Source organism: Rattus norvegicus, chromosome 9, assembly GCF_036323735.1.
Source record: "Rattus norvegicus strain BN/NHsdMcwi chromosome 9, GRCr8, whole genome shotgun sequence".
In the NCBI taxonomy this organism is placed as follows: domain Eukaryota; kingdom Metazoa; phylum Chordata; class Mammalia; order Rodentia; family Muridae; genus Rattus; species Rattus norvegicus.
Genome location: NC_086027.1, coordinates 58,051,312 through 58,076,557, shown reverse-complemented (window position 1 = coordinate 58,076,557; position 25,246 = coordinate 58,051,312). Strand labels below are relative to the sequence as shown.

The window sequence follows — 25,246 nt, the reverse complement described above, 5'->3', positions numbered from 1 at the left end:
TGAGGCTGCCGATATCTTCTGGGGGTTGCGTTTAACTCAGTGGTCCGGCTTTAGGGCTTTGTTTTGTTGTTTGCTTTTATGGGTATATTCCAACCTCAAGTTATGCCATTAATTCAGTATCTCCAAGATAAGTAAATACATGAACAAATAATTACCATTGCTTCTGAGGCCAGCCCTGTGTAAGAGCTCATGGGTTAAATCAAAGTTAGCTGATTTAACTGCTGATAGGTTACAAAGCTGAGAGAGATATTTTAGAAAGGAGATATTTTCCTCTGGGTTTCTTGTGGATGACTTTGTCTTGGCATTTTATTTGCCACGCATTTAGTGAGAGGGCACTGCTATGTCTTATTCTGAATTACTCCTCCTTGTGAGAAAAATGTCAAACGTGGCTTTTCTACCCAAAATTGCCTTTCCATGGATTATAGTGTGGCTTCAGGTAAGAGTGCCATGGCCAGGCTTGCTGAGCTAGCGAAACTTGCCCCTCCATTTCTTCCAGCAGATACCTAAGCCTGGATCTCAGCTGGTGAAGAAAGTGGTCCTGCTCCTAAGTGATTTCTCCCATCATTAGGCACCTTCCTTTCACTGTGGTATGTTTCCTGAGCAGTGGGAAGTTGTAGCCTGGGAGTTGCTAATCCTGCTAACACTAAAAGGCTCACTCCCATTAGCAGCTTCTGTGTTGCATTAATAATAAGAAAGTAATAAAGATACCAGCCTCAGCTCTCATTCTCCCCTGAGGTAAGGCCTTAGCTTCCCCCCAACCCCCATGGTACACTCTAATGGCCTTTCAGTAATAGAGTAGTAGGGTAGATTGATGTAACTATTGTCCCTTTTATCAGAGTTAAATTCCTTCTTCCCCAGAAACTCAGAGGGAAGTTTTTCCCTAAACCAAGTAGGTTAAAAGCAATAACATCAATACTTTTGCCGTGAAAGTGAGCCATTTAATTCATAACTTAATCACCAGTTAAGACTACTTGGCACCGTGAAAATAGAAACATAGCAACAAGCACAAGAAAAACTTGATTATTTTAGAAAGAGCCCATTCCCAGATTCCTTGACAGAGCCATAAAATAGAACTCTCCTACAGGCATTCTGGGCTCTTTGTGTTTGATTATTCATGAAATCACTTCTCTTCACAGCAATAAACTAAACTCAAGAAAGATAGTTACTTTTGTAAATACTGAAAAATGATTAACAGGCAAATAAGAAGTGGAGAGAAAATGAGGAGAAATGACAGCGTAGCAAAAGAAGTTTGGAAGTAAGGGGCCAGGAGTGTTAGCCAATTATTTCCTCATAAAATGTTCCTGAGATGCGTGGAGGAGTTATGGCACCGTCCTGTTGAAATCATGTGATCCCTGGCAGCAGGTCTCTTGTGGAAACTATGGGAACCTGTACAGTCTGTCCATGGAAACTGGTTGTATTTGTAGTAGTCAGAAAAGCTGTTTTTCTTTTTTCCAACTTTCCTGTTCTTACTGAGTACACAATAGTCCGTTACTGCAGAGGTGGTGCTGGGCTTGGCAGTCAAATCAGTAGAACATTTGTTTTCTTTCTTTCTCACATCATTTGGTGCTGCTCTTGTGATGATAATTTGTGATTTGCTCTCACTTTGCCAATTTCATATGTACACTGTCAAGGTAAAGGACCAATATGAGTCAGTAGCTACCTTAATATTTTAACTACAGTTTTTGTTCATAGCTCAAGATAACCATGTAAAAATAAAGGTTGTGGCTGGAGAGTGGTATCAATAGTTAAGAGTCCTTTCTGCTTTCTAGGAGATAGGATTCAATTTCCAGCATTTCTGTCTGGTGGCTGACCCCACACCCACAGCTCTAGCTCTAGGAGATCTGATACCTTCTTCTTGCGGCTATAGGCACTCCAATCCAGTACAGTGTGTACATACAAATGCATGCATGTATATACACACACAAAATAAGATTTAAATAGTAAATTATTTTCTAAATACATATATTCAATATGTAAGTACATAACAGGTAAAGGGAGAAATGAAAGCACTGAATAAGAGTACATTTATTTGGAGCAGAAACTGAAGGAAAAGCCATCCAGAGACTGCTTACCTGGGGATCCAGCTCATACACATAGAGCTACCAAACCCAGACAATATTGCTGATGCCAAAAAGTGCATGCTGTCAGGAACCTGATATAGCTGTCTCCTGAGAGGCTCAACCAGAGCATGACAAATACAGAGGCGAATGCTAGCAGCCATCCATTGAACTGAGAATGGGATCCCCATTGGAGGAGTTAGAGAAAGGATTCAAGGAGCTAAAGGGATTTGCAACCCCATAAGAACAACAATACTAACCAAGCAGAGCTCCCAGGGACTAAACCATCCCAGGGATGGTTCCAAAGGGTACACATGGACAGCCCCATGGCTCCAGCTGCATATGTAGCAGAGGATGGTCTTGTTGGGCACCAATGGGAGGGGAAGCCCTTGGTCCTGCCAAGGTTCAACCTCCTCAGTGTAAGAGAGTGTCAGGGCAGGGAGATGAGAAGAAGTTGTTGGGTGGGTAGGGGAACACCCTCACCGAAGAAGGGGAAGGTGGGATGGGGTAGGAGGTTTATGGATGGGAAAATAGGAAATGTAAATTTTGAAACGTAAATTTTAAAAAACCAATTTTTAAAAAAGGCTACATTTACTTGATGTAAGACTATATTTTAAGGATTCCAATCCTTTGAATGAAAAATGTGAACTATAGGAATAATTAAAAAAAGAACAAAATAATCAGGCAGTAATGACCTGTTTAATCCCAGAAATCAAGAGGCAGAGGCAGGTGGATCTCTGAGGTTGAGCCCATCTAGTGTACGAGAGAGTTCTTGGACAGCCAGAACAATTTGTCTTGGAAAACCAAAAACAGAAAATGAAAAAAATGCAAATACTTTTCATAAATATTCAAAGAGACTGCTGTAAATCCCTTTTAATGAAATAACTCTCATATTTATTAGCCAAGCAATTTTCAAAACCATTATATGCACTCTTGTCTGTAGCTGTGCCACATATAAAAGGGCAGAAGCATTCACTCTGTTCCCATGAATACCACAGTATTGTTCATGTCACATCTTTAAAACTGTGAAAGAAAAGAGAGAAATATGTCATTTTTATGGAGTCCAGTAACAAGCAACCCCATCTGGAAGCCGCAACTGTGACAGGGGATTATCCCAGCATTGTCCTTACTGTGTGTACCTATCTACATGCCCTTCATGTATGATTTCTGTCCCACAGTCCATGAAGGCTCTGGAGAGACCAGTCAGAAGGAGACATCTACCTGTGACATTTGCCAGTTTGGTGCGGAATGCGATGAAGATGCTGAGGATGTCTGGTAAGAGGATGCTTTGGTTTCTCAAAAGGATGTCAGCAATTAAGGGTATTATTATTGTTGTTGATGTTGTTGTTATTGTTATTATTCAGTAGTTACTCTTTCAAACATCTTGTTGTCAGAATTTCTATTTTCTTCTGACTCCCCAAGGCACTAAGGAGTAAGTGCAGTAGTTTCTGGAGCCAGGTTGTGAGGTGGGTCAGACAAGCAGATGCTTGCATAAGAAACAAAATTATCACTGAGGACCCCCAAATGGTCAGTCTTACTGGACAGAAAGGGAACTCATATTTAGTAGAACGCCTCAGAGACAACAGATGAATAAGTTTCTTTAGGTTGGAATAGCAAAAATAGCACACGGTGGGTATCTGAAAATAGCAGACATTTATGTCAAGCCCTCTTGAGCCAAGGAAGTCCAACATTCGCTCTGGAGAAGACTTAGCATCCGCTGAGGGTCGGCCTCCTAGAGATAGCACTCGCCTCACAATGGTGAGATACAGGGACCTCTGTGCTCTTCTTTTATAGAAGGATTAATTAGTAAGTAAATAAGCAATGAAGCTTCAGTTTACATGACATAATCATCTTCAACAAACCATCTCACTAATACAATTCAATGTGCAGAATTTAAACACACATATTAAGAGACTGTTCAAACGTCAGCAATTGCTAACATGAGTATAGGATTGTGAGTCTGAATAACTTCAGATTTTAAAGAGGACGCACACAGTGACAAGCTGAAAAGACACTTCAGCCAAGACAAAAAGCATAACAAACAAAAAACAAAACACCTCCAGACTGCTCTCCTGCATCAGGTTTTCCTTTCCTCTACAGAATATTCCATTTCTCTTATCAAGTTAGCTGAACAAATGATAATTTGGAATACTTTGAATGGGTGTCAAATATTTAGTTTTTTATACCATCTACTGTATAAGTCCTGGCCTGATCATTTAACAAAGTTCAAAGAGCTAGGTCGCAGTTGGCACGTCTGGTTATTGAAGAAGCATTCCATCTTTTCCTTTCACTCCTGCTCACCCTAGCCACCACCACCACCACCTCTTGCTCCTCCTCCTTTTCCTCCTCCTCTTCCTCATCCTCCTCTCCCTCCTCTTCTTTCTTCTTTCTATCTCTCTCTTTCTTCCCATCTCTCTCCATTCCCTCCCTCTCTCCTCTCCTTTCCTTTCCCTCTTTTCCCATCTTCTACTGTCTCCCTCCCTTTTTTTCTCCCTGTATCTTCCTATTCTGTCTCCTTCCTTCCCTCTCTCCTTCTCCCCCCTCTTTCTTTCTTGATCCCTCTCTTCTTTCTTTCTCTCTTATATATCTTTGATGAAAACAGAAAACCATTCTATTCTTCAATATGAAAAGTATTTACCAAGAGCTACTATTACTCATGTGAAAAGCTTCTGAGAGTAGAAGAAATCTCTTTAAAGAAAAGGGATGCTTTTTAAATAAGAAGGAAAATGATATATTAGCAGAAGTGAAACAGAAGACACTAATGAGGCATTTTAATGTAGAATGAGGTAAAAACTCCATCTGAGTAAACTGGGACATTTATGTGTGAACACTGCCAGGAAAGAGCCAGAGAGAATAACCATCTATCCGCAAAAGTAGACCTCAGTAGCCTTTCCAGATTTACTAAACACCTTCGGTTACTGGACAGCTGGAGGTCACATCTACGATTCACACACTAGCTGAAGCACCTTGAAGAAATCAGAAGTATATATTCTTCAGGGCATCCCAAGCATCTTGGTGCAGATAAATTTATAGTCGAAAGGGTAAGAGATCACCAGAATTTCTTCTGAACATAATAATTTTTAGTTTTACCTTAAACTTACTGAGTCAGAACTTCAGTAAAATGGAAATTAAACTTAGTATTTTTCTGAAACTTCTTTTTTGTTGTTCTTTTTTTTTCTCCATCTTTATTAAATTGGGTATTTCTTATTTACATTTCAAATGTTATTTCCTTTCCCAGTTTCCAGGCCAATATCCCCCTAACCGCTCCCCTTCCCCTTCTGGGTGGGTATTCCCCTCCCCATTTTCCCCCCATTACCACCCTCCACCCAACAATCCCGTTCACTGGGGGTCCAGCTTTGGCAGGGCCAAGGGTTTCCTCTTCCACTGGTGCCCCTACTAGGCTATTCAATGCTACCTCTGAATTTGGAGCTCAGGGTCAGTCCATGGATAGTGGCTTAGTCTCTAGAAGCTCTGGCTGGTTGGCATTGTTCATATGGGGTCCCAAGCCTCTTCAGGTCTTTCAGTCCTTTCTCTGATTCCTTCAACGGGGGTCCTGTTCAGTTCAGTGGTTTGTTGCCGGCATTCGCTTATGAATTTGTCATATGCAGACTGCATCTCTCAGGAGAGATAAACATCCGGTTCCTGTCAGCCTGCACCTCTTTGCTTCATCCATTTTATCTAGATTGGTGGCCTTATATGTAGGGACCACATGCGGGGCAGGCTCTGAATGGGCGTTCCTTCAGTCTCTGTTCTAAACTTTGCCTCCTTATCCCCTCCTAAGGGTATTCTTGTTCCCCTTTTAAAGAAGGAGTGAAGCATCCACATTTTCGTCATCTTTCTTGAGTTTCATGTGTTCTGTGCATCTTGGGTAATTCGAGCATTTGGGCTAATAACCACTTATCAATGAGTGCATACCATGTGTGTTTTTCTGTGATTGGGTTAGCTCACTCAGGATATTTTCCAGTTTCATCCATTTGCCTATGAATTTCATAAAGGCATTGTTTTTGATAGCTGAATAATATTCCCTTGTGTAGATGTACCACATTTTCTTATCCATTCCTCTGTTGAAGGGCATCTGAGTTCTTTCCAGCTTCTGGCTATTATAAATAAGGCTGCGATGAACATAGTGGAGCACATGTCTTTTTTATATGTTGGGGAATCTTTTGGGTATATGCCCAAGAGAGGTATAGCTGGATCCTCAGGCAGTTCAATGTCCAATTTTCTGAGGAACCTCCAGACTGATTTCCAGAATGGTTGTACCAGTCTGCAATCCCACCAACAATGGAGGAGTGTTCCTCTTTCTCCACATCCTCGCCAGCATCTGCTGTCACCTGAGTTTTTGATCTTAGCCATTCTCACTGGTGTGGGGTGAAATCTCAGGCTTGTTTTGATTTGCATTTCCCTTAGGACTAAAGATGTTGAACATTTCTTTAGGTGTTTCTCAGCCATTCGGCCTTCCTCAGCTGTGAATTCTTTGTTTAGCTCTGAACCCCATTTTTAATAGGGTTATTTGTCTCCCTGCGGTCTAACTTCTTGAGTTATTTGTATATTTTGGATATAAGCCCTCCATCAGTTGTAGGATTGGTAAAGATCTTTTCCCAATCTGTTGATTGCTGTTTTGTCCTAACGACGGTGTCCTTTGCCTTACAGAAGCTTTGTAGCTTTATGAGATCCCATTTGTCATTTCTTGATCTTAGAGCATAAGCCATTGGTGTTTTGTTCAGGAAATTTTCTCCAGTGCCCATGTGCTCGAAATTTTTCCCTATTTTTTCTTCTATTAGTTTGAGTGTATCTGATTTGATGTGGAGGTCCTTGATCCACTTGGACTTAAGCTTTGTACAGGGTGATAAGAATGGATCGATCTGCATTCTTCTACATGCTGACCTCCAGTTGAACCAGCACCATTTGCTGAAAATGCTATCTTTTTTCCATTGGATGGTTTTGGCTCCTTTGTCAAAAATCAAGTAACCATAAGTGTATGGGTTCATTTCTGGGTCTTCAATTCTATTCCAGTGGTCTATCTGCCTGTCTCTGTACTGATACCAGTTTTTATCACTATTGCTCTGTAATACTGCTTGAGTTCAGGGATAGTGATTCCCCCAGAAGTTCTTTTATTGTTGAGGATAGTTTTAGCTATCCTGGGTTTTTTGTTGTTCCAGATGAATTTGCAAATTGTTCTGTCTAACTCTAGGAAGAATTAGGTTGGAATTTTGATGGGAATTGCATTGAATCTGTAGATCGCTTTTGGTAAAATGGCCATTTTTACTGTATTAATCCTGCCAATCCATGAGCATGGGAGATCTTTCCATCTTCTGAGATCTTCTTCAATTTCTTTTTTCAGAGACTTGAAGTTCTTATCATACAGATCTTTCACTTGCTTGGTTAAAGTCACACCGAGGTATTTTATATTATTTGGAACTATTATGAAGGGTGTCATTTCCCTAATTTCTTTCTCAGCTTGTTTCTCTTTTGTGTAGAGGAAGGCTACTGATTTATTTGAGTTAATTTTATACACAGCCACTTTGCTGAAGGTGTTCATCAGGTTTAGTAGTTCTCTGGTGGAACTTTTGGGATCACTTAAATATACTATCACATCATCTGTAAATAGTGATATTTTGACTTCTTCCTTTCCAATCTGTATCCCTCCAAAACTTCTTAAATGATTGTGGAAATGTTACTTTAAAAGAAATTACTGACTAAAAGACCCATTAATTTCATTTCTACTTTCCCATCAGTCTTCAGGCTGTGAATTGTTTTTCTTTATAGAAAAAAAAAGAAATTGTACTTGACAGGGGGTGGCTGGAATATAGCTCAGTCAATAAGAACATGTATTTCTGTTGCAGAGAATTTTAAAACAACTTTTTCTCCAATTTCTCATCTTTACACTGATCAGTTTTATCTGTTAGTTATACTTTCGAAGTGCAGAATTTAAAGTGTGACCTATATAAATGTAGTTCAAGGATTTTGTGTGAGGCTAGGCTAATGGCAACAGAAAGGCTAAACAGTTGTCCATGGGGTCCCAGGATGACAAGTGGACCTCAGAAATAGCCTTGTTAGGAAAATGACAGGACGGTCACTGCAAAGCCTCCAGGATTTGGGCATCAAGCAGGAAATTAATGAAGGACCAAACCAGGTTTACTTAGTGGTTCTGCCATAGATAATCAAGCCTTGATGAAAAGAGGTAGAAGGAATATCACCTAAATATGGGTCCTCCTAAGGTCACAATTAAATCAGTGGGAAGGATGACTGGATACTGGATCAGTTATCTTTTGGCTAGGATATCTTGTATACCCCAGCCTAAGGACAAGGTCAGTTCCAAAACTCAGAATAAGCCTGAATCTCTAGATGGCGGGCGACTAAGTGGCCATAGCTGTGAAGATTAGAGACTGCAGGGGCAGGGAGCCAAGAACATCATTATACTTCCCAGACAAGAGTGAAAGTTGTTAATGCTAAAAGAAAATGTGTTTAAAATGTCCAAGGTAAGCAATAAAGAATGGTGCTGACACCCGTGCATTGATTTTCATTTACTTAAATACCTTTGTGTGTTAACATATTGTATTTTTTGACCATGAAGTAGATTGGAAACAGCTGAAGGAAATGAAAATAAAGCAATAAATGAAGCTAAATAGGCATAGGATGCGAGAGACTATGAAGGAAGACAGCACTCGGGAGTGATTTGACCAAACCGTTCTATAGAATCCTCAGGACAACAGGGGAGCTTCGGCACTATTAATTTGGGATGAAACTATAGCTGGATTCCTTGCAAACATAAAATTTTTCTTGGGTCATGTGGCCATAAAGAACACAGCACAGTATTTTTCTTTGACACCAACTTAAAACACCGTTTCATGCATACAAATTTCATCTCTCTTGGCTTTATGAAATAGTAACTAGGTATAAGCGCATTCTATTGACAAATGTCATTACACCCAAAAGTATGAAATTTATTCTGATCTTCCTTTAAACAGGATATGAATATTTTCAGTCTGCTATGGGTTTCAGCCTAGTTCCTCAAAGATCTTTCAAAAGGAAGATAAATATTTTGTTAACATTAAAAAGCCAGTGTGCAGTCAGTTGAACGCAATCCGTAGTTAGGGGAGGTTTTGAGTTAAGGATCAAAGCACACTGCAAATGATCGAAGAAGGAGGAGGAGGAGGAGGAAGAAGAGGAGGAGAATGAGGAGGAGGAGGAGGAAGAAGAGGAGGAGAAGGAGGAGGAGGAGGAGAAGGAGAAGGAGGAGGAGGAGGAAGAAGAGGAGGAGGAGAAGGAGAAGGAGAAGAAGAAGAGGAGGAGAAGAAGAAGAAGAAGGAGAAGAAGAAGAAGAAGAAGAAGAGGAGAAGAAGAAGAAGAAGAAGAAGAAGAAGAAGAAGAAGAAGAAGAAGAAGAAGAAGAAGAAGAAGAAGAAGAAGAAGAAGAAGAAGAAGAAGAAGAAAGATAGAAAGAAAGAAAAGAGCTGAATACCAGGACAGAAATAAGGCTTAGAAAACAATGTTGACAGACTATGACACTAATCACAAGCACTTAACTCTTGGGTTCTCAGGGAACAGATGGATTATAATCTGAGGGAAGACCAAGTGTCATGTTCTGTGGCTTCATTTTGAGGTTCTTTTCCTGCCCTATTCTTCTTATGAAAACATCAAGGCTGCAAAGAATTAGAAAATGATGTTTCTCCATCTGAAAGCCAGACCTTTGCTGAGAAAGTGTCTTCAGCTCCGGGTATTTACCCGTGTGTAAAATCAGATCTCACCTTCAAAAGGGAGAATAAAAATTGAAGCAAGAGAAATCGCCCACATTGCAGGGTAGACTCTGCTGGGTCTGAGCTTTCCTTTATTGAAGACAGACTTCAGAGCAGTAGAAGCACTGGGATGAAGAAAGGACCATTTGTGCTTGTTCATGGGAGGAGCTAAAGGAAGGGAAACAGGAAGTACTTAGAAGATTATTCTCTTTAAAACTACACTGAAAAAAATCAAAACTTATACATCAAAGTGAATCTCAAATACATCCTGACAAATATAATTTATACAGAGAAAGAATGGCTTCCAAATAAGAGACAATTGACTCATTGCAAAGTAATAGAGCCCCAGCTGATAGCAGTGGGAATAAGAACTTATTATTTCAGCAAATATTTTTGATACTTGGTTCATTTTAGACACTGCTTTATATTCCTTTAATTATCGTACCTGATAAATTATCTCAGTGAGTCCAAAGTAGGTCACTAGAAACTCCTTGCAGTGGGAACTAGTCCTTAGAAGTAATTAGCCTGGAATTTTTTGTTGGTCCTGTCAGTCAAAAGTAGTTCAGAGCCCAGGGGTTGATACTTGATTTAATGTATTTTTTAAAAGCAAGTTGATAGCTGGGCCTGATCATAGGAATGTCTGGGTATGAAATTGGCTGAGTGCCTAATATTTCCAGAGTGTCAGAATAGATCAAGAATGAGAGCTCAGGTGTAAAAGCAGGTGCAGCCACTGACAAACAGCATAAGGGGAGAAGGTAAATGACTATATGGGGGTGCTTTATGTGCCTGATTTAAGTTCTTCACGCTGTTTTAACTTTGCTTTTGTTATGTGTGCTATGAGCCACACAGCTGCCGCTGGCAACATTGTGTAGGCTCAAATGCTGTTAATTTCTCAGTGTCCACTCATTTATCTCTGAAAGCACCAACAGTGCTTACCAGTCCCGAAACACTATCGCACGTAGACATAAAATGCTGGTGACATTTTGCAGGGGTAAGAAATGACAGAGAAGCAGCAGCCCCAGTATCCTGAGTTCACAAGCGTGAGCATCTAGTGCTTTTTGTGTTGCTGTTTCACTGATGTTCTGTAATTGGAGCAGGGTGTACGATTTGGCACTCCTTCCCTGAGTATCTCTCATAAAGACAGTTTAGTCTGAAGTCTTTAGCATCTTGCTCCTTTGATCTGAGGAGAGTCTTAGTCACTGGGCACTGTTGGCATCACTCCCACCTTTAATGCATTCTGGACCATGGAGACTCATGAATATTTGAAACAGGGCAATGGCCCTGGATGATCCTTGGCACTGGGGTTCACCATATGTATAAGTAAATTAGACATTAGATCCCACTGACTTCAGTGCATTCAGGTTGTGAATTTGAGAGGGTAAATTAAGACAACGCCGAGTAAACACAGAAAATGGCTTCTTTTAAAACTACTACTGGCTGACATTGACTAGACCTGTTGCTACAAGCTGAATATTTCTGGGTGAAAATATCAAATAAGGTTGTGCATAAAAACGCTATAAAGGGTTTTCCCTATAAAATAAAGCATGCTTATTAATTGCAATTTTGTGATGAAGTAAGTTTATCCAGCCTTCACCTAAGTTGTTCTTTATTGACTTCCTTTGCTCTCTGGCCTTACAATGGTATATGTGGTAAACCCAGATTAGAATTGCCTTCTATCATGAATTTACTTGTGAAGACAATGGGTAAAATCAAACACACACACACACACACACACACACACACACACAAAGAGAGAGAGAGAGAGAGAGAGAGAGAGAGCGAGAAATCATAAGTCCTGTTTCTATTGTTTGCTGTATTATTGTTTGGCCATAATTTTAGCTCAGAGGCTTCACAGGTAGATAATGCTAATGTTAATCTGAGTAGCACCTTCTGGTGCTATAAAAACTAGCCAGAATGAATAAACTTCCTGGTCAGTACCACCTTGATTCTTCTAAGTCCTGTGGCCAAAAGAGTATAACAGCTTCAGCATCTGGTAGTCACCCAAGAGCAGTGGTAATAGCCTATATCATTCTGGAGGTCTTTAGTATACTTCTGACCAAGAAGTTGGGCGGAGGTATTCCATACGTGACACTGGGCTTTTTATTGGGCAGCCTATGGCTTCTCTGTGGTGGGTATTATCCCAATGTGTGAAGCCTTTTGTAAAGTAAGTTTCCATATGGCTTTTCCTTTAGTATTAGTTAACCCTCATCCCCACTCGGAGCCACCCTCTCCTCCCTCTCCCCACCTAACCCGCATCTCTCCCGTTCATGTTGCCTGCATCCTACCTTCCTCCAGTAAGGTCTTCATTCCTACTCCTCATTCCTACTCCCCACCTCATTACCTTCTTCCTACTCTCCTGGATTCTATGCACACTGCAGATTCGAAATACAACTATAAATATTTGATCCTGGTGCCACACAAGAGTAAGAACATGTGACATTTGTCTTTCTGGGTCTTAGGTGACCTTATTCACTATGTATTCGAATTCTGTCCACTTGTCAGCAAATATCGTAATTCCAGTTTTCTTTATACTCAATAATGTAGGCTGTGTCCATGTACCAGCTATAATGGTGAACATGCATGAGCATGCGTAGTATTCGTGTCTACACTTAGGAATGATGTAGCTTGGTCATACAGTGGGCCAATTTCTATTTTTTTTTTGAGAGACTGTCATGATGGTTTCTATAGTGGCTGTCTGGGATTCTCATGGTCTAGGTATTACTCCTCTTCATTTGCTTCTCATTCTGAGGGTAAAATGAATGGCTGTCATCTTTAAAAATTGCAGATGATTCCATTTGTATAGAAGGGGAAGGACATGATCTTTCCTTTAGTGTTTCCTGGCCCGGGAAGCTTTTAAGGGAGTGAGAAATGAATGCGTAATTTTAAAACGTACTGCTCTGTTCCTGTGACTCCACGTGGAAAATGATTGTATGTATTAGCAAAGTAAGAGCTGTGTATAAACATTTGAGTTTTATTATTTTTTATGCATTTCTTTTCTTATCTGTATCAAGAACAATAAGGCCTGCCTCTATCTAAGTTTTGCATAATTAAGTAAAATCTACAAGTGCCATTAATACCATATTAGATCTGTATTTCTAGCACATAGTCTTTATGGTGGCACCTACAAGTCGTCGTTTAATACTTTGTGTCCGCACATGCCCTGTGTATGACCCACACATTCCTCTGCATATTCTGCAAGTAGTCTGAATTTTTAACTGAAGCTAACAGATCCAAAAATCACTTCAGAAGATAACTTAGTAAAGATAGTTCAAATACACAACAGCCACTTAAAAGCCAATTGTTGTCTCACTCTCCCAAAGAAAGGAAATTATATTTTATGAAGTTACCTAAAATTTGGAAATCAAACCAACTTCTAATACCTACCTAGTCTCATTCAGGAGGGATTAGGCTTTTTGCTTAAGTTTTGGAGTTTCTTGATATTTCCCCAGGTTCCATATCCTGCTCCGCTAGATGACACACTCCTTAGCAAACTCCACTGCAACTGAGGATCTAGACAGTGCTGAGAACTTCAGGAGTGACGACTTAGAAAGCTTCACGTTCACTTACATGTGTTAACAGCATTGACTCTGGCTACATAATACCAATCATACAACTTCTATTATAACTCAAAATAAAGAAACTGGAAATAATAAAACAAAGGAAACAAAACTCTAAACACAGAGTGTGAGTCTGCCATTAATTTAACCCTTTCCACTCTTCTTACTCATGTAAAACGACTCACTGAAGACTGATCCTGGCAATGTGATATTAATTATAATATCAGTGAAATAATAATGTAATATTTTCTAGTTTTGGTACACACTGAACAGATCCCCACACTCTATTCCTTTTTGAGTCTAGGGCTTGCTGATTTTCTCAGTCTTGGAGATGAAAATAGGCGTCTCATATTCCTCAGTATTGACAGAACTTTCCCAAATGTGTCTCCTGGGTGTTAAGACACTATCCTAAATATTTAAATGTATGGAGGCTTTTGACTTGCACACCACTCTTATGAATTTCAATACACCAATAATTCTTACCTCATTTTTTAAGAAAAGGAGACTATGGCTTACACAGAGAGGAAAGTAAAACTTGCCAAACCCCACAAAGAGGAGGAAAACCTTGATTTGAACCAGCCAGACTGACTAGAGAGATATCTTGATGTTCACTGCTATTCAAAATTTCTCAGTACTGTATTCAGTGATAAAAATGAGTATAAACATGACTGTATGCACAGATATAGCTATACTGCATATCTACACTTGTATCATGCACTTAGCATAATATTTTGTGTTTCATGATAAAATGCAGTAACAAATTTTATGCATCTCTAACAATAAAAGCCATCAGTCAACACCTATAATGACCATGGTACACTTGAAGTTGAAGGTTTATACACATTATTTCTTCTCATTTTTCTCAACATTGTGGCATTTTCATGGGTTTGATTTTTTTGGTAAGTGTATTAAGTTCTTATGGAAAGCTGATATCTTCACTATGGCTATGTTTATGTCTGTTTAAAAGGGTTACTAGCTTGGAAATTTAAAGAGATATATGTTTACCGTATCCTACCTTTTGAACGTATTTCTACTCAATTGGTTTGTGTTTCAGTGCCAGTCACATTCAGGAGTATTTCCCAAGTCTGTGCAAAAAGCAGCATGAGGAGAAATTTGGAGACAATATAAAACTTTGTTTTTCATTGCCTTGGAAAAGATCATGGGGTATCTACACCTTCCTAAGAGGCAAAAGAAAATATATTGTTCTATATTATTCCATATTAGGTACTAAATTATAAACGTCTATTTTGACCATGAGAAAAATACTTATGATGAGAAATAGGGAAAAAAGGAAGAAAAAAAAGAAATCAACATATTTAGTTAAAAATAAATATAGACAAATAAATCATGACTTTGGTCACCACATGCATGCATCTTAAGACTTAAACTGTAACATAAACTCTCACATGTTCCTATTTATCATACCTTTTTATAGTAATATTACAGATTTGGCAATGATAGTAATGGGACATCTTTGTCAAGGTAGTTACTAAAATGTCAAGATACATTTTCTTCCCCTGTATCTATGTGCTATGTAAAAAATTTCTAAACACGTTTTGTATATCAACCCAGGCATCGCTTTTCAAACTGTTTATTAAGTAATGAAGCTGAGGATTCCTTTTTTGAGGGTGGCAGTGATTTTTATTTTTAGAAAAGCTGAACACATGATAACATTTTAATTGGAGCTGAATTATTTTCAATAACCCAGTTCTGATTTTTCTTTCAAAATTTTCAGCTCTCAAGACAAAATTGATTCAAAGGTATTGGCCTGGCAGCTATAAAATTGTCTATGTAGACAAATTTGTTGTTCTCCCTCAAGAGAAAAGACAGTTTGCATGCAGAAACATTTCTACTGTCTGTGTTCAGAGAGTCTCTAAGAAATAGCTTTCTGAGGAGTCAGCATTGTTTCCTGAGAAGCTGTCTGCTCAAAGGTGTATTAAGTGGAAAAACTATTACTAGTCTTCAGTGGTTGATTCCAAATAGTGATTTATATGTTCGCTCATTTAAGCTACAAATCAGTGAGCTATCTTCAGCACATCATGTCCACTCATTACTGATATTTTTCCCATGAGTAAAGTATAATATCTACTAACTTACGAAACAAATTACAAAATGACGTGCAACACTCAGCAGAAAAATCAATACTGGTGATGGCTCATTTGGTAAAGTGTGTCCTGTACAAACAAAGGCCTGAGTTCAGATTCTCACATCCATGTAAAAGCCTAGCAAGGAGAGACTGTTGCTGAAAAAGTTGATGTTGGAGAGTCTCCAGAGTTCACTTGCCCTCCAATCTAACTGGTGGGTTCAGGGACTGACCCTGTCCCAGAAATAAGATGAAAAACCATTGAGGAGGATACCCTCAACCTATGAGTATCAACCTGTAGTCTCTGCATGCACACATGTGCTCATGCACACAAACACACAAGCTCGTACACACACACACACACACACACACACACACACACACACACACACACACACACACACACACAAGAAACCAGGATTGTTAAAAGGAGGAAAGAGAAAGAAGGAGGGACAAAAGGTAGGCTAAGACAGAGAGAAATGGAGGAAGTAAACAAGAATTTCTTTAGCCCCACAATGCAAAACAAAATCAGTGAGGGATGAGCTCATTTATCGTTTTTCACAAAGCTATGAAGGAGAGGAAGAAATGAGGAGGCTGCACTTGGGACAAATCATCACCGCGGATTATTTACCATGGTGCTCTTGTTATTCACTACAGTTCTTTCAGTGCCTTTAGCACTTCATAGCATTCTCTACTCTCATTTCTTCAGCCAAAGTTGTTTTGAAAGTAGTAATAAAGGAATATTAGGTTCAAACTAGCCTTAAAAGCTTACTCATTGTCAATAAATTGTCAATAAGTACATCTGAGAGGAATATACAATAAAGTTAAAGTGAAAACACCTAGATTTACACTAAAAATATTGACACACAACATAAAACTATAGACCTCTGCATAAATGTATAATTTTAGGAGAGTCAAATACAATATTCAGTTATCTCCTAGAATGCAAAAATAAGAATAGTATGTATTCTTACTAGTACTTACAGGACCAAGCCATTGAATTCTGATTGAATATGATTTGCCCTCATCAGAAAGCAGGCTGATTTGGAAGGGAAAACATACAAGAGAACTATTTGTCGTGTATTACCCTGAATGCTCATATTTGGAGAATAAAAAGAAATGAAAGAAAAGGAACAGCCCTGAACTAATTAACATATCAACATAATAGCCATAATTCTTCAGAGAAATACAATCAATAGATAGATGGATAGATTACTAGATGAAACAGTGTATATGAATTGTCATATAAGTAAATGGGTAGATAAGCAAGGAGGTGCAGGGTTTAATTGTAAAAACTATAAAAATAAAATGATTCCAAGACCCAGCAGTTGAAAGACCTGAGACCTTGGAGACCATATGGTATTATTCTATTTTAAAAACAAAATGAGAATATAACCATGAGAACTGCATCCTTATTTCTGTGAGTTTCATTCAGTTATAATTGGTGCTTATAACCATTTCCTTCCACTGTTTTTTTTTTTTATCTTCGGGAAATACCTAGCCAGTTAATCATTCTTTGCTGAGTGAGGTAACCAAACTTTTCCTAGAGGATATTAATCATTTGTCTTTTTGCCTAGACTGAGGTTGTGGGATTTCATTGACTTTAGTTGTAGAGTATGGTAGTTAGCAGGAGGTCACTGAAGGCTCTACTGTTTCTCCAATTTATAGTAAGTAAACCCACTTTACCCTTGAGTGCAGGCAGGCCTCGCACTCAGCATAGTAACTCACATCTTTACCTATTGACCCAGAGGCATGAGACCAATAAGGCCAAGCAATGGTCACAACTTACCATTCCATTGGTCAGCATTGTGCCCTTTTGTACATTCTTTTATAAGTGAGACCTCCAGGTCATCAGAGCACAAGCTGGTGAGTCAACAAAAGCAATAATGTTACTTTTATCCCAACTGCTTGGTTTCTCAAACAGTGCTAACAAATACAGGAACCATATGTAAATATTGACTCAATGCAAAGAAATAGCCAATAGCTATTTTCACTGAGTCTTCAAAAATCTCTTCTACTCTTCTTTTAACCAACCTCCCCCAAGCCTCTACCAAAGATTGTAAACCCACTGAATCCCATGAGCAGTGGACCCATTGTTATTTTTTCCTATAAAATTTTGTTTAGAAGCAATGCGGTATGGAATACTGTTATATTTTGCTTTTCTGGTGTTGTGCTAAAAGTGAATAGATGCAACTTGGGGAGGACAGGCATTATTTGGCTTATATTTGCAGGTCATAATTCATCCTTAAAAGAAGACAGGACAGGAACTCAAGCAGAAATTGAAGCAGAAAGGACAAACAAGTGCTTCTTAAGGTCTTCTCTCTTGCTTGCTCCGTGACTTATGATCAGCTTGCTTTCATGCACAGCTCAGGCCTACCTGCCTTGGCATGAGTCCATGGATACTTTGAGGAGAAACTATATCCAGGGAAATAAACTCAGTGTCAGGAACATCCATTCCAATAAAGACAAAGTGTTTTTCAGTTCCATGAGGAAGCAAATCAATTTAATCAAACTACCATCAGGTATCAGAAGATGATGACAAGTGTTGTGGGGTGGTTAGTATTTATCTCTGCTACTAATAGATTAAATTCTTAGCAATCGCTATACCACTGATTCTCAAATATCTTAATGCTGTAATACTTTAAAACATACATTTTGTGGTGATCCCCACTCATAAAATTATTTTGTTTGCTACTTCATAATTTTAATTTCACTACTGTTATGAATCACAATGTAAACATCTGTGTTTTCCATGGATGTTAGGCAGTCCCTGTAAAACACCTCGTTCAACACCTCGGGAGGGATCACAACCAGTAAGTGGAGAACCACTGGGCTATGATCTGACTTGTCTTGGTAAGCAAAAGTTCTTGGTTTTAAGACCAGCGAAAACCTTCTTCACGGATTCTTTATCAGCCATCTAGACAATGAGAAGGTAACTGCAAAATTGGTGGCTTACTGGTGCTCGCAAAATATATTTCCCTGACCAGTCAATCATTAAAACTCTCAGCTGCGAAAATCATTAAGTAAATATTGATGAGAGCAAAACTCACATTAAGGCGGTTCTATACATACACTTCTTCCCGAAATTTCCTTGTCACTGATTTTCCAATCGTATTCCATCCATATTCTTGAACGCCCATCCCAACGTTTGTATCTAGATCGTGAATTGGTACATTGCCACATCACCGGCCATTATTTCTTTCAAAAAAAAAAACACAACAGGTGAACTGCTCAAAGTTCTTCCAAATGTAATAGTTCCCTTCATAGCATGGCATAAGTGCTCCAGAAGAAGGCTAGAGAGCATCCACTGTCTGGAGGTTGCAAGATCATCTATATATTGATCTTTATATTCTTTTCTTCAGTCAGCTTACTGTAGGGAATTCGCCATGACCACAGTGGTAAGGAGAAATTTCTAAGGCGGAGTGGCAGGAATGGAGATCATGGCATGTGGGTACCTTTAGATTACTCCTCTTTTACTCACCTTTGTTTCCATTGCCAAGTTTCCATGATGCCCTTCCATTTTTTTTACTTTATTAAAATACTGAGTTTATTTCACATGTATGTTTTTTCTCCCTACCATTTCCACATCTGAGCACTGCTATTACTATGTCCTATCATAACACTCCATACATACTTAAAACCAAGTAAAGGGTGGAGTTTCATCCTTGAAAACTAAGCACATTCTTGGCAATTAAACCTGGACAACATTTATGAGACACAGTAGGGAAAGTTCTCACTTTGTATTATAAAAAGGACAACCAGATATTAACTATTACAGAAATGAAGTAAGAGAGAATATTTCAAACTGTTTAAACCATTTTCTTAAACAGACTTTCTCCACTGCCTTCTGGTCTTGAATAGACCTGGTCAGTCATCCGGAAGTAATTCTTCACATAATTAATGAACTTGGCTTCCACTTTGGGAAGAGAACCCCTTTTTTCTATACTTGCTTGCATTTTTGCCCTAATGTCTTCTACAGAACTAGGTCCTTTTGGTGTTTTGGGAGTTTTTTTCCTGTTTTTTGAAGAACTGTTGACCCTTTGATCTTGGTATTGATGGTTTTAAGTCTTTTCCATTTTGGTTTGAGTTTTGTGCATTTTTGCCTGGCGTATCTCGTACAGATTTCTTCACTGTAACCTTTTCTTCAGTTTCCTCTTCATCAAAATCATCTTCTTCTTCATTGTCCTCATCATCTTCATCATTGTCTTCATCAAGTTTTATTTTTCTCTGTGGGACCTTGTTACCACCTCCGGGAGCAGATCTCTTTCCAGACATGCCTAACAGTTTTACATCTTCCTCATTTTCATCTTCTGACTCTACATCTTCCTCCCCAGCTACTAGGTGCTGTCCACTAATGTGCACAGGCCCTGAACCACACTTCAACCTTAAGGCCACAGGTGGTGTAATTTTGAAGCCCCCAAGGGAAACTGTTAGTTGTACAGACATTTTCAAAGTTGCCAGTGTCACTTTAATTGGGCTGCCTTCATAGTTCATTGCTTCTGCCTCTACTGTGTATAACTCATCTTTTGCCCCTGCTCCTAAACTGACCATTCTTAATGATAACTGGTGCTCATTTTCATCATTATCCACTTTAAAGGGACAGTCTTTGTTAGCCTTTAGTTCACAACCGAAAAGGAAGTTCTGAGGCCTAAGAGGCTCATGTCCATGTCCATCCAGTCTTCCATGAAGTGGAGGCACGCACTTCAGTGTAAGAAAAGCACGACAGAAAACAACTGCCTACTGTTCTGCAGAACAGATATGCAAGACAGAATCATGCCCTCCTTTTTTAAAGATAGTTTCAATCATTTACATATTTTTTTCTTTTCTAAGCCCTTCCATTCTTAATGGAGTGTTGTTGTGCATGTTTAAGTGAATGGCTTGATGGGAGATTTCCCATTCAATTGATGATGGAAAGTTGAGCTCACATGGGAACTTGGCGGCATGTGTTAAAGCATCTCCACTGAGGCCTATTGAAGGCTAAAAGCTAATTCTCACAAACATTTAAAATGTTATGTGCAAAGGGTGTTAGAGATTTGCTCCAAATATTGCTTGAACTATGCATTACACCAAGTACCTACAAAAGTCTCTAAACAGCATCCCTATCTGCTATTAACTTCAAGAAGCACTGGATGTAGTAGGCGATGTGGCTCAGAAACACCAGCTTATCCTTTGCCTTAGAAGAAATGGCTCTACATGTCCCATAACAGTGGGTCCCACAAAGCTTCACTGAATATTTAAGAATTTTTTAAATTTAATTTTATTTTTATTCACTTTATGTCTTGAACTCTATCCCCTCTCCCAGTTCCCCCCTGCCACAGTTCCTCCCCTTCTCCTGTGAGAGAGTGAAGTTCTCTCTGGTTATCCCCTCACCCTGGCACATCAAGTCTCTATAGGGCTAGACTCTTCTCCCACTGAAGCCAAACAAGAAAGCCAAGTTAAGGGAATGGATTCCATAGATGTGAAACAGCTTTAGGAATAGCCCTTATTCTAGTTGTCCATGACCCTTAAAGACCAAGCTATACGTTTGCTACATATGTTCGTTCAGGGAGGTCTAGGTCAACCCTGTGTATGTTCTTTCATTGATAGTTCAGTTTCTGAGAGCCTGTAAGGGTCAAGGTTGGTTGATTCTGTTCGTCTTCCTGTGGAGCTCTACACCTTTTGGGGTTCTCATTTCTTCTGCCAACACTTCCATAAGAGTTCCCAAGCTCCATCCAATGTTTGCATGTAGATCTCTGCATCTGGGTGAGTCAGCTACTAAGTAAAGCCTCTTAGATGACAGCCATACTGTATGGCTCTAATCTGACATGTGCCTGTCTTGTCAGTACTTGGGAGCAGAGGCACCCTTGGGGTATGAAGGACAGGTGGAGAAAGACCAGCTAGTGTGTGCTGCCTGGTTCGTGGTTCAGTGTCTGAGAGATTTCAGATCCAGGTTAGTTGAAACTGTTGGTCTTCCTATGGAGTCACCCTCCTCCTCAACTACTTCAAGATTTTTTCCTCATTCAACCACCAGAGTTCTCACCTTCATTCCATTGGTTGGGTGTAAGTACCACCATCTGTCTGAATCAGCTTCTTGTTGGGCCTTTCAGAGCGCAGCCATGCTAGGGTCCTGTCTGTATGTACTCCATAGCATCAATAATAGCGTCAGGCCCTGAAGCCTCCCGTTGAAATGGATTCAAATTTAGACCGGTCACTGGGTCACTGCCCCTCCTTTCCCTCAGTCTCTCCTTCATTTTTGTCCTTTCAGTTATTTTACATAAAAATAACTCTGGCTCAAAGTTGTTGGCTGTGGGATGGCAACCCCATCCCTCCACTTGATTTACTGTCTTTCTACTTGTGGTGGACTCAACAAGTTCCCTCTCCCAACTGTTGGGCATTTCATCTAAGGTCCCTTTCTTTGAGTCCTCAGAGTCTCTCATCTCCCGGGTCTCTGGTATATTCTAGAGGGTTCCCTCACCTCCCACCTCCCAAACTTGCATAATCCATTCATTCTGCTGGCCTTCAGGGCTTCACTCCTGATCTACCTGACCAATACCTGATCTGGTTCCCCCTTTCCCTTTCCTCTTCCCCTCCCCTCTCCCACTTAGGTCCCTCCCTCCCTCTCGCTCCTTCCCATGACTGCTTCCTTTTCACTCCCAAGTAGAATTGGGCCCTTCAGCTTCTTCGAGTTCGATGGATTGTGTCCTGGGTATTCTGTATATTTTTTTTTGGCTAATATCCATTTATTAGTGAGTACCATACCACACATGTCCTTTTGGGTCTAAGTTACCTCACTCAGGATGATATTTTCTAGTTCCATCTATTTGCCTGCAAAACTCATGATGTCTTCATTCTTAGTACCTGAGTAGTATTCCATTGTGTAAATGAACCACAATTTCTGTATCCATTCTTCCATTGTGTGACATCTGGGTTGTTTCCAACTTCTGGATATCAAAATAAGACAGCTATGAACATAGTGGAACACATGCCCCTGTGGCGTGCTTGGGCATTTGTTTGGATATATACCCAAGAGTGGGATAGCTGGATCTTCAGGTATATCTATTTCCAGTTTTCTGAGGAAACTCCAGATTGATTTCTAGAGTGGTTCTACCAGTATGCAATCCCACCAACAACGTCAAAGTGTTTCTCTTTCTCCACATTCTCGCTAGCATGTGCCGTCACCTGAATTTTTAATCTTAGGCATTCTGATTGGTGTGGGATGGAATATGAAGGTCATTTTTATTTGCATTTCCCTGATCTCTAAGGACTTTGAACATTTCTTTAACGCTTCTCAGACATTCGAGATTCCTCTGTTGTGAATTCTCTGTTTTGTTTTATAGCCCATTTTTTTCATTGGGTAGTTTGAGTTTTTTGGAGGTTAGCTTCTTGAGTGCTTTACATTTTGGATATTAGCCTCTATCATATATGGGGTTAGAGAAGTTTTTTTCCCAATCTGTAGGCTGCCAATTTTTTTTCTTCTAATAAATGTTTCCCAGTTTCCAGTCCATAAGCCCCTTATGCCATCCCCTCTCCCTCTTCTTCTATGAGGGTGTTCCCCCTGCCCAACTACCCCTCTTCCTGCCTCTCCACCTTGACAGTCCCCTATATATACTGGAGGGCCCAGCCTTGGCAGGACCAAGGGCTTCTCCTCCCATTGATGCCCAACAAGGCCATCCTCTGCTACATATGCAGTTGTAGCCATGGGTCTGTCTATGTGTACTCTTTGGGTAGTGGTTTAGTCCTGGGAACGCTGGTTGGTTGGTATTGTTGTTTTATGGGGTTGCAAACCCCTTCAGCTCCTTCAATCCTTTAACTACTCCAATGGGCCCCGTTCTCAGTTCAATGGTTTGCTGCAAGCATTTGCCTCTGTATTTGTTATGCTCTGGCTGAGCCTCTCGGGAGACAGCTATATCAGGCTCCTCTCAGAATGCACTTCTTGGCTTCATCAATAATGTCTAGGTTTGGTGGCTGTATGTATATGGACTGGATCCCCAGGTGGGGCAGGCTCTGAATGGTCACTCCTTCAGTTTCTGCTCCAAACTTGGTCTCCATATTTCCTCCTATGAATATTTTTGTTCCCCCTTTTAAGAAGAACTGAAGCATCTTTACTTTGGTCATCCTTCTTGAACTTCCTGTGGTCTATGTATTGTATCTTGGGTAATTTGATCTTTTGGGCTTTTCAAGTAGTACTATATCCAATTATCTAAGGAATCTCCAGACTGACTTCCAGAGTGCTTGTACCAGCTTGCTTTTTGACTATATCCTTTGCCTTACAGAAGCTTTTCGGCTCCATGCATAGCCAAATTAACAAAATAAAAAGTGAAAAGGCAGATGTAACAAATGAGGAAATTTAAAAAAAAATCAGATTCTACTACAAAAACCTATACTCACCAAAACTGGAAAATCTAGATGAAGTGAATGGTTCACCATGACACCATGAATCAAAGTTAAATCAAGAGCAGTTAAACTGTCTAAATAGGCACTTATCCCCTAAAGAAATACAAGAAGTCATTAAAAACCTCCCAACAAAAATAAAGCCCAGTGCCAGAAGGCTTTAGTGCAGAATTCTACCAGAACTTCAAAGAATAGCTAACACCAACACTCCTCAAAATATTCCATAAAATAGAAAAAGAAAGAACGCTACCTAATTCATCCTATGAAGCCACAATTACTCTGATACCTAAACCACACAAAGACCCAGCAAAGAAAGATAGCTTCAGACCTATTTTGCTTATGAATATCAATGAAAAATAATCAATAAAATTCTAGCAATCTTAGTCCAAGAGCACATCAAAGCCATCATTCACCACAATCAAGTAGACTTCTTCCCAAGGATGCAAGGTTGGTTCAATATACAAAAATCTATTAACATAATCCACTGTATAAACAAATTCTAAGAAATATCGCATGATCATCTCATTAGATACTGAGAAAATCATTCGGCAAAATACAACACCCCGTCATGTTAAAAGTTTTGGAGAGATCAGGAAACTTCAGGAAAGTGGCCAGATATAAAATTAACTCAAACAAATCAATAGCCTTCCTTTACACAAATGATAGACTAGCTGAGAAAAGAAATAGGGAAACAACACCCTTCACAAATTATATAAAATAATTTTTATATAAAATAAAACAAATTATATAAAATATCTTTGGATAACTCTAACCAAACACATGAAAAAACTTCAAGTCTCTCAAGAAAGAAATAGAAAACCGCAGAAAATGGAGAAATCTCCCATGGTCATGTATTGGTAAGAATAACAGTAAAATGGCCATCCTACCAAATGCAATCCCCATTAAAATTCTAACACAATTTTTCAAAAAACATTGAAAGTTCAATTCTCAATTGCGTATGGAAAAACAAAAAAATTCAGGATAGTGAAAACAATTATTAACAATTAAGGAACTTCTGGGGAATCACCATCCCTGACCTCAAGTTATACTACAGAGCAATAGTGATAAAAACTGCATGGTATTGGTACAGAGACAGACAGGTTGATCAGTGGAATAGAATTGACCCAGAAATAAAACCACATACTTATGGACACTTGATCTTTGACAAAGAAGCCCAAGATATATAATGGAAAAAAGAAATCATTGTCAATAAATGGTGATGGTATAACCAGCAGCCCATATGTAGAAAAATAGAATTTTTAAGAATTTTCAGATTTATTTCACATTACTCACAATCCAGTATCTTACAATACGTACAGTGTCGTCACTACTTCTTGCTTGGTAGGCCTCCAGAAGTGTTTATTTGGCTGGTGAACCAAAATGATATCTTCAACTATCAAGAATTAGTGTTAGGAATTAGCAAACACTAGTCTCTGAAAGGTTT

General features: G+C 39.3%; 1 protein-coding gene, 1 long non-coding RNA gene and 1 pseudogene across 2 annotated transcripts in view; 1 reads left to right on the top strand and 2 right to left on the bottom strand.

The window, feature by feature from the left end:
* Positions 1–25,246, top strand: part of Tmeff2 (transmembrane protein with EGF-like and two follistatin-like domains 2) — a 287,500-nt gene that overhangs the window by 148,815 nt on the left and 113,439 nt on the right. Inside the window, exon 5 of the mRNA NM_001394330.1 lies at positions 3,236–3,332. Within this exon, the coding sequence (NP_001381259.1) occupies positions 3,236–3,332 (97 nt within the window). The remainder of the gene's footprint in view (positions 1–3,235; positions 3,333–25,246) is intronic.
* The window catches only part of LOC108351929 (uncharacterized), a 115,368-nt gene that overhangs the window by 19,594 nt on the left and 70,528 nt on the right, over positions 1–25,246 (bottom strand). The window lies entirely within an intron of this gene.
* On the bottom strand, positions 917–20,117 carry Npm1-ps7 (nucleophosmin 1, pseudogene 7; annotated as a pseudogene).